We start from the raw sequence: 15,496 nt of genomic DNA on the forward strand, positions 1-15,496 counted from the left end.
AGAAGATTCTTGCAGATAATAACCAATACTATAGAGTTGGCTGTCTAACATAGTAGCCACTGTGTAACATCCACATGCAGCTATTTGAACATTGAAACGTGTGTAGTCTGAATTGAGATGTGTGTAAGTGTAAACTATCCAATAGGTCTCAAGGAGCTAGGATGGACAAGAGGGTAAAACGTCTCAGTACTTTATATTGATTACATACTGATATAATAATATTGGGTTAAACATATTAACATGAATTTCACCTGTTTCTTTTTATCTTCTTAAAAAAATTACCTAATCAAAAATGTAAAATTGTACGTAGTTCTAATTCTATTCCTATCAAATAGCGCTACTTACCAGGTACTGTGCTAATTACTTATATGTACGTAACCTCATTTAATTCTAACCTCACACTGTACAAGATGGGCATTATTATGCCCATTTTGCCGATGAAGAAACTCAGGCACCAAGGAATTTGTCCGAAGTCACACGGCTAGTAAGTTGAAGAGTCAGGATTTGGACCCAGCAGGCAGTCTGGCTCCAGTCTATGCTTCTAACCACTATGTTACACTGATGCTTGGTTTGTGCGGATGTGCACACCAGGGCCACTGGACTGGTGGTAGAATTTTTAAAGGGTAAACATTTGTTGAGTTCTTATTACACGGCAGACACTGTACTACAAGCCTTATGCACATCATCCCATTTAGTTTTTACATAGCAACCTACAAAGTAGGTACTAGAACTGTACCCATTTTATAAACGGTGAAACTGGGAATCCAATTAAAGTGAGAGCTCTGGAGGAAGCCACTCTGGGCTCATACCACATATACCATTTCATGACTGTGTGACCTTGGGCAAGTTCCTTGTCTTTTCTTTTTCTTTTTTTAATTTAAAAAACATTTTTCTTAACATTTATTCATTTTTTGAGAGACAGAGAGACAGAGTATGAGTGGGAGAGGGGCAGAGAGAGGGAGACACAGAATGTGAAGCAGGCTCCAGGCTCTGAACTGACAGCACAGAGGCCGATGCAGGGCTTGAACTCACAAACCATGAAATCGTGACCTGAATTGAAGCTGGACGCCTAACTGACTGAGCCACCCAGGTGCCCCGTTACTTATCTTTTCTATGCCTTAGTTTCTTCACCTGTAAAATGGCCAATAATATGAGTATTTACCAAGGAGCCTGGCTGGCTCAGTCAGTAGGGCATGCAACTCTTGATCTTGGGGTTATGAGTTAGAGCCCCATGTTGGGCATAAAGTTTACTTAAAAAATGGGAATATATCTGGGGTTGCTATAAAGATTAAGAGATAACTGATATATGTAAGGAGTATTCTGCACAAAAATATTTGTTGTTATTATTACTAATCTTAACCCCAGGTCTGTCTGTCTGTCTTCAAGGTCCGTACGCTTAAATACTGCATTCTACCACCTCTCTCAAGGGCAACGTATTTACGAATTTTCCATAATATATCACAAGTCACCCTTCATGGGCTTCCAGAGAGTGATGGGGGGACAAGGCTGTTTTATTAGGGCATTCATTAGTAAGAAAAGTGTCATCTCTCCCACTTCTATTGTACAACATAAGTCACTTCCTCACCATGCACCCAGTGAGGAAAAATCGGTTGAATGAATATACATACGAAGGGAACCTACAGGTAAATGTAAGAACTTTAAAGAGGAAGAGCGATGGTCTGAATTGTTCCTTATTCTCATGTATGCACACCGCAGGAGCAGTATTTCTCTCAAATTCACTGAAGTTGAATAGAGAAGTGAGCTGCATGGCAGCAGCACACTATGACAGGCTGAGTGCTCAAATCAAATCAAACGCACAGCAACCTGGTCTCGAGTCCAGGGGCCTCCGCACAGCCTCCTCCTGTGCCCTAGGTGGTGGCAGGGGAAGGCCCACACCACAAGCCTTCCTTTCCCTTCCCTGCCACACTGGCCTTACTTGTGGAAGATCGTCTGGTGTTATTTAAAAGAGGAATTCGCTCCTGTGGGCACTACACTCCCCTCAGATATTGTGCCCAACCACATAACTGTTACCCTAGCAGTGAGATCTTAATTTGGATAAAAGCAAATACCCACCCACAGGTCAGAGTGGGAGAGCCTGTGCTCTCATACAGTCAGTCTTTTGTGTGGATTTTGTTTTACCAGGACTTTTTTCTTAACACTTAGCTGGGCTGCAAGTTAGAGTTGGAAACAGGAGTTGGAATGGGCAGCAACAAGTGAGATAATTCTGGAACTTGAGGGGTTGAAGGGTGGTAAAGCAATAAAGAGGCAGGGCTTTAACGAACACCTGCTAAATGGCTACCAAGTGCCCAATCACAGGTTTGGAAAAATCAACTCACTGAAACCTCAAACCAACTCCACGAGAAAGGCCATGTAACCTCTTTAACAAAAATTATCAAGGAAAGGAAAACTGTAAAAGGAGAAAGAAAAATGCATCGGCTCTTTCTGACTCTTACTCTTCAGCCTTTCCCTAGCAGCCAAACCCCATTCTGCCTCCAGCTCCTGTCAGATCCCTGATTTACCCGCCTACCCTCTAGGTGCTCTCAGCAGCAGTTTCCACCCACGGGGAACCCACATGGGGAAGCAAGGCAGCTCGAACGAGTGCCCTGTTACAGAAGGGAGATCTGTACAGGATGAATTTCCTTATCAAGTAGAAAGAACTCAAGGTTATCTTTCTATTTATGTCATTTTTCCCTGGGAGAGGAACGGGTTGAGTAAGAACTGGCACCTTAGGAATTTTGCTTAAATAATGCAAGCACTCCTGTGGAAACCTGTTCTATTTATCCAAGAAAGAAGAGAAAAAAAGAAAAAATTAAAGAAAGAGAAAGACAGGCAGAAAGGAAAGGAAAAGAAGGAGAAGGCGGGAAGTCTCAGCATCTAGTGAAGTGTACAGGGAGGGCAAAGTGGTCTTCACCTAGTGGCTAGTGAGGTGGAGGAAGGCACCAGGGGAATGGCTATTGAGACATGTCTGAGAACAGCTGTAGGCTGTGTGGACTGTGACCAAGGACATACTAAATCATTAACTGGATATCAAAGGGAAATGAAAAATCCAAGTAAAAGATGTAAAATCACATTTTCTTTTGCTAATCTATTCCCAAAAAAGTTAAGGATGTGTAAAAAGCAGAGTAACTGATCTAAAAAGGGTCCATCTGTTTTTAATTATGAAAAAAATGCCTTTCCTTTGTGTTCAGAATCTTTAAGGCAAGAGGAAAATCAAGTAAGGTGGGTGGAAAGGAGTCCCTGCCCTTTGAACCTTATTGCACAACTGGAGAGAAAGGTCATGTACACGAAGATATATTGGAATATTGTGCAGTGAATCAGGTTAAAGTGGTATAGGATATAATTATTTTTCCATTAAAAAAAAATCTTTCTGGTACTGACACTATGAAAAACTGCAGAATATTGGACAAAGTGTTTCATTTGTTTTTTAAGATTTTATTTTGAAGTAATCTCTATGCCCAGTGTGGGGCTTGAATTTACAACCCTGAGCTGGAGAGTTGTGTTGTGACTGAGCCAGCCACGAGCCCCAGAAAAAGTTTTCTTGATGTATAGTTGTAGAAATAGATCACAAACACGGTAACAAAGTACTATCATCTTTGAACTGCATAAGAGAAAATGATTTTATATATAATATATATTAAAAACACTGGGTGTTATATGTAAGTGATAAATCCCTAAATTCTATTCCTGAAATCATTATTACACTATATGTTAACTTGGGTTTAAATTATCTATCTATCTATCTATCTATCTATCTATAAAACACAATACCGTGAACAACTGTTTCTACCACTAAAGAAAAGGAGTATGAAACATAAAGAAATAATCACAAAATTAACTCCAGAAGAAGTAGAAAATCTGAATATACTAATAATCGTGAAGGAATTAAGTCAATAGTCTAAATTTTCTCCCTAGAAAGGTATCAGTTGCAGATAATTTTAGATTTCACCAAATCCTCAAAAAAGAAGTAATCTCTGTCTTTTAATCAACTGTCTTAATGAACTCATTTTAAACATTAGTATAATATTGACTCAAACTGAACAATGACCATATGAAAATTATATGCTTATGTAACTTATAAAAGTGATATTCTTAAAATATTGAAAATAAAGTGCATAAAAATGAAAAAAATCCCACACTTTTCTTTGTATATTGCATTAAAAAAAATAAGTACTGAAAAATCTTCCAGACTTACCGGACAGTAGACAAATCCATCACTTTTTTCATCAATGAAAACTAATCTGGTCCCATTTGGGTCAGGAAAAATCTTTTTCACACTGACAGGGTGTCGATAATCATTAACAAATTGCCAGTCTTCAATGTAGAAATACTGAATGACACCAGTCTAAAAAAAATCCAGTCATAGAAATATAAAGGTTGTCAAAAAAATACTTTTAGCACTTAAACATACTTCCTAATTTTAAGAGAAAGTATACCATATTTTCATGTAGGAAGAGTCTACAACAATTATTTACTATATGTAAAGGTACAGACCTGAGACAGTAAATGAGAATGTGCATTTAATTCAACAATTAGTTCTAACATTCTCAGTGATATTAAAGCATAACTGATTTTCAGATGTTTCCACTATAATTATAAGAAATATCCTTACAGTTTAAGAATAACTTTCAAACCCTGTTATTTTAAAATATTTTGCTGTTGGTAGACAAATTAGAAAATTAAATTTAAAATAAAAACAAACCACCTGATGCAATCAATTGTATTTTTATATATTAGCGATGAACTGTAGATACCAAAATTTAGAAATATATTATCATTTACAATCTCTCAAAAAAAAACCCTGAAATATTTAGGTATAAATTTAACAAAATGTACACAGGATTTGTTTGCTAAAAACTATAAAACAGATGAAAGAATCAAAAAAGATCTAAATAAATGGAGAGGTATACTATGTTCATGGATTGGAAGACTCACCATTATAAACATGTTAATTCTCCCCAACTCATATACAGCTTTACCAGAATTCCAATAAAAATCTCAAGATGTTTTGTAGATATAAACAAGATTATTCTAAAATTTATATGAAAATGGCAGAAGAACTATAATAGCTAAAGCAATTTTGAATAAAAAAAGAATAAAGTGGGAAAATCAGTTTAATCAGTTGCAAGTTTTTGTTTTTTTTGTTTTTTTTTTTACCTGCAGTAACCAAGACTGTGTAGTATTGGTGAGTGGACAGACACATAGGTCACTGGAACGGAATAAAGATAGACCCACCCAGATACTCCTAATTGATCCTTTTCCTTTTTAAAAAAAATTTTTTTTTTCAACGTTTATCTATTCTTGGGACAGAGAGAGACAGAGCATGAACGGGGGAGGGGCGGAGAGAGAGAGGGAGACACAGAATCGGAAACAGACTCCAGCCTCTGAGCCATCAGCCCAGAGCCCGACGCGGGGCTCGAACTCACGGACCGCGAGATTGTGACCTGGCTGAAGTCGGACGCTTAACCGACTGCGCCACCCAGGCGCCCTTTTTTTTTTTTTTTAAATTTTTTTTTTTCAACGTTTATCTATTCTTGGGACAGAGAGAGACAGAGCATGAACGGGGGAGGGGCTTTTCCTTTTTTTAAAACATGTGTGTACTTTATTTTAAATAATAGCATATTGAGGTATAACTCATATACCATGTAATTCACCCACTTAAAATGTAGAACTCCATGGTTTTTAGCATAATTTACAGAGTTGTATAATGCTTGATCACAATTCATTTTAAAACAATTCATCGTTTCAAAAAGAAACCCCATTTAGTAATCTTTCTCATTTTCCCCAACCCCATCCCACTCTCCCCACAGTCTTAGATAACCACTAATCTACTTTCTATCACTAGATTTGTCTATTCTGGACATGTCATATACACAGTATCATACAATATGTGGTCTTTTGTGACTGCTTTCTTTTACTTAAACATGATGTTTTTTAGGTTCATCTACTTTGTAGTAGGTATCAGTATTTTATTCCTTTTTATTGCCAAATAATATTCCATTGTATGGATAAGCCATATGTTCATTTATCAGTTGATGGACATTTGGGTTGTTTCCATCTTTTGATTATTATAAATAATGTTGCTATGAACATTGGTATACAAGTTTTATGTGGACATATATCTTCATTTCTCTTGGGTATATACACAGGAGTGCAATTCCTGGGTCATAAGATAACTCTGTTTAATCTCTTACAGAACTGCCAGAGTATTTTCCCAAGTAGCTGCACCATTTTACATCCCCACCAGCAGTGTATAAGAGTTCTAATTCCTCTCCATCTCTCCCAACACTTGTTATTATCCGACTTTTTGATTATAGCCATTACAGTGGATGTGAGTGTTAACTTCGCATTTACTCAGAAGTGAAAACTTATTCACATAAAAACCTGTATGTGAATGCTTACAGAAGCTTTATTTGCAATATTCAAAAACTGGAACTAATCCAGATGTCCTTCAGTTGGTGAATCCTTAAACAAACTGGTACATCCATATCATAGAATGCTACTCAGCAATAAAAAGGAAAAAAATTATTGATGCACACAATGACTCAAATGAATCAAATGACAAATTATAGAAATGGAGAACAGATTACAGTTGACCCTTGAACAACACAGGGGTTATGGGTACTGACCACCCCTATAGTCAAAACTCCACGTATAACTTTTGCATTCCCCCCAAAATTACTAACAGCCTACTGTTGACTGGAAGCCTTACCAATAACACAACAGTTGATTAACACATATTTTGTATGTTAAATGTCTTATATACTGAATTCTTCCAATAAAGCTAGAGAACATATTACAAAAACCTTAAGAAAAAATGCATTTACAGTACTATACTCAATTTATTGAAAAAAAAATCCACATATAAGTAGACCTGTACAGTTCAAACTCCTGTTGTTCAAGGTCAACTGTAACTTTGTTACCAGGGATTAAGATGGGGGTGAAAGCAGAAGGGAAGTGGATGTATCTATAAAATAGACATGGATCCTCCTGGTGATAGAATTATTCTGTATCTTGACTATCAATGTTATTATATATTATAACCAGGATATTATGTTATCATTGGGGGAAACTAGGAAAAGAGTATATTGGATCTCCCTGTTGTTTCTTGCATGGGATCTCTTTGTATTGTTTCCTACAACTGCCTGTGAATCTACAATGATCTCAAAATAAAAAGTTTAATTAAAATTAAAACACATAACATCTTGGACTTCTATTCAGGCCAAGACAGAGTAACAAACTGGATTTAACTTTCCCACCCAAACAACCAAAAAGAACAGACAAAATCATGAAAAAATAATTGTCAACATATTGGAATGAGGCAACAAAGAACAGTGATGCCTGAGATTTTGGAAGCAAACCAGGTGAGCCCTATGATTGCTCCAGCTTTTGCTTTGCAAGTTTTCAAGGCATGGCAAAGGGAGGAGGATGCAGGCAGGGTAGGGCTCCCTGAGTTAAGGAGATGGAACTGAGAGTCCAGGGAGCACAGGTGGCTGGACTTTGCAGGGCAGAGGACAAGAGACAAAGAAGCTTGGAGAGCTGCAGGGGGTCCACCGTGAGTCCTCAGCTGGTAGCAATGACTGCATGCATGTGAAAAAACTACAAGGCCATGGAAAGAACCATCCAAAGGGATTAGAGGGAACAGAACTGGGAATAGTGACTATTTCCAATAGTCAGATTGGAAAAAAAAGATCATAGCTCACAGGGCACTGGGTACAGAATACAGAAAGATCAAAAGTGAGGAATAATTAGCTATAGACTGAGCACTGTTTCACATCTGCTTAAGAAATTATAAAACCAAGACTCAAAAGGGCCAAACTATTTCTAAGTCAATTAACTGCATCCCAGAGCAAAGTTCAAGAATATTTTTAGAAATACAAAAATATCTAGCACCCCAAAAGGTAAAATTACCAGGTATGCAAAAACATAGAAACACATGAACCATAATAAAGAGAGTAATTAATCAATAAAACCTGACACAGATATTAGAATTAGCAGATAAGGTCATTAAAACATGAAATGTTTTAAAACTATATTTCATGTTTAAAAAGTTAAGTGGAGACATGGAAGACTAAAAAAAAGAAACATATCTTCTACAGATGAAAATACCACATGTGAATTGAAAAATACATTGAATGAGACTAATGACAGATTAGACACTACAGAAGAAAAGGCTAATGACCTTGAAATACAATAGTAGAAACCATCCAATATGAAAAAAAGAAAAAATAACAAAATTATTTGAAGAGCGCCAATGCTAGGATAGCTTAATGGGTTCAATATAATTGTGTATTTTTTATTATTTGATTTTATCTAATTTGTTGACTTCTTAGCTACAACTTTGTTATTTTAGTGGTTTTTAGGTTTTGTAGTATACATACAACCTGTTAACAGGCATCTACAAAAGATCTGTAGCTAAAATCATACGTCATGGTCAAGAACAAGATGAAGATACCACTCTCACCATTCCTATTCGACAATGAATTGGAAAAAAAGGCATCCAGATTGGAAAAGAAGTAAAACTACCTTTACTCAGAGATGACATGATCATCTATATAGAAAATCCAGTGGAATTTACAAAAAACTACTAGAACTACTAAGTGAATCTAGCCAGGCTGCAGTATACAGGAATAATACACAAAAATCAGTTGCACTTCTATATGGCTACCAATGAACATTCAGAAATTAAAAATTAAAATGTAATACTATGTATTAAAAAATGAAAAATGTTAAAATACAAAAATATGAAATACTTAGGTATTAATCTGATAAAAGGGGTATTGGTACACAGAAAACTTGAAAACACTAAGATAAAGAAAACCTAAATAAATGGAAATATATACCTTGCTCACTGGTGAGTAGAGTTTAAGATGGCAACTGATCTGTAAGTTCAACATGATACCATTAAAATTCCCAGCAGCCTTTTTGTAAAAATTAACAAGCTTATCATAAAATTCAAATGGTGATGCAAAGTACTGAAAATAGCCAAAACAACTTTGAAAAAGAAACACAAAGTTGGAGGGCTAACACTACCTGATTTTAGGACTTATTATGAATTTACAGCAATTAAAACAGCATGATACTCTTATAGACACACAGATCAATGGAATGAGCAATTCCAGAAAAAGACCCACTTATTTATGGATAATTGATTTTTTAAAAATGTTTATTTATTATTTTTGAGAGAGAGGTGTGGGAGGGGCAGAAAGCAAGTGAGACACAGAATCGGAAACAGGTTCCAGGCTCTGAGCTGTCAGCACAGACCCTGATGCAGGGCTTGAACTCACCAACTATGAGATCATGACCTGAGCTGAAGTTGGCCACTTAACCGACTGAGCCACCCAGGCGCCCCTATGGGACAACTGATTTGTGACAAAAGCACAAAGACGATTCAGTGGAGGAAGGACAGTCTTTTCAACAAATGGTGCTGGAACAATTGGAATATCTATAAACAAAAAATGAACTTTGATCTATACTGTACCTTACAGTGTAAACAAAAATTAATTCAAAATGGATTGCAGAACTAAATATAAAACATAAAGCTATAAAACTTACAGAAGAAAACATAGTAGAAAAACCTTATGACCTTGGGTTAGGCAAAGATTACTTAGATAGGACACCAAAAGCACAATGTATAAAAAAAAAATTCATGTTGGACTTCATCAAAATCAAAACACTTTTCTCTTTGAAAGACACTGGTAAGAGAAAGAAAAGACAAGACAACTCATGTAATGAGAGAAAATACTTGCAAAGTATATATCTGATAAAGGACTTAAATCCAGAATATATATATAAAAAAAAACCAAAAACCTCTCAAAAATCAATAATAAGAACACAACCCAATTAGGAAATAGCCAAAGAAATTTGAACAGACATTTCACCAAAGATACACAGAAAGCAAACAAGCACATGAAAAGATGCTCCACATTAATCCATTAGAGAAATGCAAATTAAAATCACAATGAGATTTCACTTAAGATACACTTAAGAGTGGCTAAAATTAAAAAGACTGACCATGTCAAATGTCAGTGACGATGTAGAGGAATTGGAATACTCACATACTGTTGATGGGAATGTAAAATGGTACAATCAATTTAGAGAACAGACTGTCAGTTTCTTAAAAACTTAAACACACACATGCCATATAATGTAGCCATTCTACTTCTTAGGTATTTATGGAAGAGAAAAGAAAGCATGTGTCCATGCAAAGACTTGAACATGAATGTTTACAGCAGCTTTATTTGTGAAGACCCCATACTGGAAACAATCCAGGCTGGAAACAACCCCAAACTAGAAACAGCCCCAATATCCATCCTTAGGTTCTTGAGTAAGCCAATTGTAATAAATGCATACTATGAAACACCACTCCAGCAAGAAAAAGGAATCAACAATTGACACACACAGTAGGAAATGAATCTCAAAATAATGGTACTGAATAAAAGAAGGCAGATAGAAAGGAGTACATACTGTATGATTCCATTTACATAAAACTCTAGAAAACAGAAACTCATCTATAGTGACAGAGAGCAATCAATGTGGTGGGACAAGAAGGAAGAATCATAAAGGGGTGTGAGAAAACTTTTGGGGGTGATGGATGTGTTCACTAGTTTGACTGAGTTGATGGTGTTTCACAGGTATATACATGTCAAAACTTACCAAATTGTGGTTTAAAATTTTTTAATGTTTTAATTCATTTTTGAGCCAGAGAGAGAGTATGAGTGGGGAAGGGGCAGTGAGAGAGGGAGACACAGAATCTGAAACAGGCTCCAGGCTCTGAGCTGTCAGCACGGAGACCAATGCGGGGCTCAAACTCACGAACTGCGAGGTCATGACCAGAGCGGAAGTTGGACGCTTAACCGACTAAACCAGCCAGGCGCCCCTCAAATTGTAGCCTTTAAATAGTGCAGTTTGTTGTCTATCAATCATACCTCGATAAAACTTTAAAAAACATGACGTAGTCAGAATCACTCAAGAAAGATTGAGATAAATGCTGACTTAATGTCAGACCACCACACCCCGAGTTCTCACTTCAGAATGCCATGTGGCATAGTGGAAAGAGTAGATTTTACATCAGGAGATACTGTTCACGTTCCACGTCTATCACAAACTTACTAACCTCTTAAAGTTCAGTGTCCTCATCTCTAAAACTTCTCTGCTTATTTTAGAAAACTAATGAATAAAATAAGTGAGATCGGGGCTTTATAAACTGTCATGTATCATACAAATGTATTATATTTACTATTATTTACCATTTCCCTTGCCACTTTACCTGACACAGGCCTACCCTACTGGTGTATATTACTAAAAAGACTGATCATTTTAGGTCAAACTTAAAGTCTCCCTTATGGCAATAGTGTGTTTTAAGACATGCTCTTTTTTAAAGAACAGTTCAATGTGAGAAAATGAAACATTTAAAACAGTGAATTGCTTTTCTAATTAATGTGGAAAACTGCCCTTCCTACCACCTTTACTAAATTATTTTAGAGATTGAACAAGATAACCGATATGATAGGTTTTGAAAAATCTTTGAAACCTATATTTGTACAAACATAAAGTGCTATTACTATGTTTTATGTCCATGTGACTAATGTAATATTTAGAGGAGTAGGGTACTGGTGGTTCAAAAGACGAGACGGTTAAAGTGGGATTCTCAATACACAATTAATTTTACTATTTATTAAATGCCTACAGGGGCGCCTGGGTGGCTCAGTCGGTTAAGCGTCCGACTTCAGCTCAGGTCACGATCTCACGGTCCATGAGTTCGAGCCCCGCATCGGGCTCTGGGCTGATGGCTCAGAGCCTGGAGCATGCTTCCGATTCTGTGTCTCCCTCTCTCTCTGCCCCTCCCCCGTTCATGCTCTCTCTCTGGCTCAAAAATAAATAAACGTTAAAAAAAAAAATTAAAAAAAAAATAAATGCCTACTAAATGTAGGCAGTGAAGATCTAAAGCGGAATGAGGTGTCTTATGTTCATCACCACATTAAATCCTTAAAGCATCCAGATAAGGAAACTGAGGCTTGGAGGGGTTAAGTACCACCTAGCAAGTAATAGAACTGGCATGTGAGCCCAGACTTTCCAGGCTCCAAAGTCTGCTCTTTTTACTCTGCCATGAGAATTGTTTATAATCACAAAAGCAACTTGATAGCAAATCATGCCACCTATTTGCTGTATGTGTCTATCTACTGTATATAACAATATAATGTACACAATATACATGCATATTACAAAATAACAATTAAAAATTCCCCTATGTTCTGTATCAAAGAAGCCACTACGTACATCTGTACCATAGATGAGGAAATCACCAGTTAAGGCATGGCATAAAATACGGCACTTATCATCCACTGCCGGGAAGAGTCGAGTCTCACGTTCTTCTTGAGCATCCAGGATTTCACTTTCTATCTAAAATACAAAAGAATAATAGCTTATAGGTGTATTTGACTAAACCTGGCCTGTAACAATCTAGGGAGATAGGAGAGAGTCTTCCTAAGTTCGATTAAATGTTCAGACTACTGAACGTCTACTGAGAAAGACATCAGACAGGAACCACCTGGCAGGGCAGCATTAAACAACCCATTTTAGGGGGAATGGTTTTTGCAGCAGGCCCTGCAGTGGTAATAGCTACTCTCTTTGGTTTCCCAGAAGCAAAGAGGCATGAAATAGATGTAAGAGATGCCCTTGTTTAGGGACCACATTTTGGGACCCAATGTCTTTTTTTTTTTTTTTTTTTTTTTCAACATTTATTTATTTTTGGGACAGAGAGAGACAGAGCATGAACGGGGGAAGGGCAGAGAGAGAGGGAGACACAGAATCGGAAACAGGCTCCAGGCTCTGAGCCATCAGCCCAGAGCCCGACGCGGGGCTCGAACTCACGGACCGCGAGATCGTGACCTGGCTGAAGTCGGACGCTTAACCGACTGCGCCACCCAGGCGCCCCGGGACCCAATGTCTTTTGAACAATAGGCTTCGTTTCAAGGATCCCCCCTAGCGACATGCCCAAATACAGAAGTCAATTCATTCCAGGAAGACCAGGCATATAATGTGCCCATCAGTTTTTAATTTTCCACTAGATGCAGTCTACCAACAGGATCTATTTTGTTGCGGCAGGGTTGTGAGTAGCACAGTGGATATTTTGTTGGGTTTCTTGGAAACAGAGCAAGAAAGTTAACTGAGCATCTCATGCAGAAGGGGTAAAGAGTTCTGTTAGTCCCTTATGCACACCTGGCTTTCTAGCTTTCTGACCAAAGTTCTTGATAATATGACATTAGGCTGATCATCATTATCATTTAAACTGAGTCATCACTAGTCCTGAGGGCTCTGGGACATCAAAATTATACTTACCAAGTGTAACTGGACTTTGCCTTCAAAAAGTGCAGCAGCATAGTCAGAATGAAGGCAAACACTGGATACCGTCCCCAGATATTCCACATCTTTCAATTTTTTAACAGCTGTAGCAATAAACACACACACACACACACACATTAATATATAAATAAAATTACATAAAGATTTGCAAATAATTTTTACATTTGTGTTTTTAAGGGCATTCTGAACCAAAAATTTGTATTTTGGCCATTCTAAAGACAATCTTAGTTGTCATATAGATTTGCCTTCAGGAATTCCATAGTGGTGCATGTGAAACCAAGTAAGAGAAAATAAAATCACACATAAAACAATGAAAAATTACACTTTAGTGACAATAAGCTTAATGGTGTACTCTATTGGGGGATAATTCTCAGGCTCACTCTACTCCTGAGGGAGATCTGACCCCCAATGGGGAGAAGAAAAAGCAAGGCTCCCTTCAGGTGCTAATGGTCATTTCTTCATGGATAAAAGGAGGGGGGAGGGACCCAACCACTAGCCTACCCAAGAAAGTGCCCAAGAAAGTCATTGTGCAAAGGTGGATCACACGTTACTTCATTTAGTTTTCCTCATGACCCCTTGCAAATAGAAGAATCCTCATTTTCCAGATGAAGCCTTCCAAAACAAGGCTCAGAGGGGCAGAGAATTTGTCTACAGTCACCCAGCTACAAGTAGCAGAAGGGGAATTTGAACTCGGGGCCTAATTCTAAAGGTCATACTCTGCCCACTATACCAATGCTGTGTTCACTGCAAAGGTAAAGGATAAAATCCTTCCAAAAATTATGCCAAGTTTTTAGAGGACTCATATAACCATTTAAGCTAAGAAAGAGGCATCTGAAGACAAAGAGTGAAAGGCCTGGTCTTAAAGGAAACTTTCAGCATTTCCCAAATAATAACAGAAATTACATGCTGGTTAAGAAAACGACAACTGGATTGATACTTGCCATTTTCTCCAAGGACATAAAACCAAGCTCGATTATTCATTCCCACGGCCAGGTGATAGAGCCCTACGGCTACAAAGTTGGGTTCCACATCAACAGACACTGTGATTGGCAGCTCCTAGAACACAGAAGAGTAAGAGTAGCAAGTCAACAGCTACAACCGTTTTGGTTTTACTGATAAATAGAATCAAAGTAACACTATTTTCATACTCCTTCTACAGGGTTGGCCACGGTGACTTCAAGGAGAGAGGTGAGATACGCAATCCTTGTGCTGCAGGCACCCCCGAGGATGGGAAGCTTGGTCAGGAAGACGTGCAGTGAGCCCCTCTGGGTAGACAGTGCCAGCAACTGGCCATCATCTGTCCAGGATAAGGTGCCCAACCCTGAAGTAAGTGACAGAATAAAGGAGTAGTCAAGAACAAATAATACTGTTGCGGGCAAACGAATATTTTCATTTAAACTACAGAGACAAAAAAAAAAAAATCTTCAAGTGTTTTCTTTAATGGTCTATACAGACTAAAACTTCACTATGGACAGGCATGTGAGCATGAGCATTGATTCATTCAGTAGTGGCTCAAAGAGAAAGTATGTCAGAATTTAGATTTTATAACTGAAATTGGGATTAAACTCACTATAAATCTTTGATTAAAGTGGATTTACAGTTTTGTAGAGGAGTAGGTTCTTTTAGGGAAACCTAATGAAGGTTAGAGTTAGGGTTATTTTAGCAAACTCTAATGAAGGGTGTTAATTTTATTCCTCCCACAATGAATGCAAATCATGTAATAGTAAACACACTACTCTGTCATTGCAATAAAATGTCACTCTGCTTCAGAAAAACCAGTACCTTTATTTTCATCATCCAGGTTGATTATAGCATACATATCTTTTAATTCTGCCAAGTCATGAATTTTAATGCTGAAAAATGAAAAAATATGTATATAAATATAAGCGTTAAGCAAAATTGTTTCAGTTCATGAAAAAGTGTAGGCTACAGAACAGGTCAGTGTTTTCCAAAGGGGCCTGTATAGGATAATCATTTGGGTCAAGGTAAGAAAAATAGAATTTCTATAATTACATTTTATCTTAAAAAATTTTTCTTTGTGGGGTGGTGGTTGTGCCCGGCTGCATTCTCTGATCTATAGTTTTGGGAACAAGGAGGTTTAAGTTACCCTGAAGAAAACTTTGTGTAGGAAGAC

The 15,496-nt window shown here is 37.3% G+C and overlaps 1 protein-coding gene across 3 annotated transcripts in view; it reads right to left on the reverse strand.

The window, feature by feature from the left end:
• Nucleotides 1-15,496, reverse strand: part of WDR19 (WD repeat domain 19) — a 116,140-nt gene that overhangs the window by 62,747 nt on the left and 37,897 nt on the right. For all 3 annotated transcript variants that reach the window (XM_045474999.1, XM_045474998.1, XM_045475000.1), the window contains exons 10-15: nt 15,145-15,215; nt 14,511-14,683; nt 14,304-14,418; nt 13,339-13,445; nt 12,277-12,399; nt 4,193-4,342 (exon numbers count right to left, since the gene is read on the reverse strand). In XM_045474999.1, coding sequence (XP_045330955.1) covers nt 4,193-4,342; nt 12,277-12,399; nt 13,339-13,445; nt 14,304-14,418; nt 14,511-14,683; nt 15,145-15,215 — 739 coding nt within the window. The remainder of the gene's footprint in view (nt 1-4,192; nt 4,343-12,276; nt 12,400-13,338; nt 13,446-14,303; nt 14,419-14,510; nt 14,684-15,144; nt 15,216-15,496) is intronic.

This window comes from Leopardus geoffroyi, chromosome B1 (genome assembly GCF_018350155.1).
Source record: "Leopardus geoffroyi isolate Oge1 chromosome B1, O.geoffroyi_Oge1_pat1.0, whole genome shotgun sequence".
NCBI lineage: Eukaryota > Metazoa > Chordata > Mammalia > Carnivora > Felidae > Leopardus > Leopardus geoffroyi.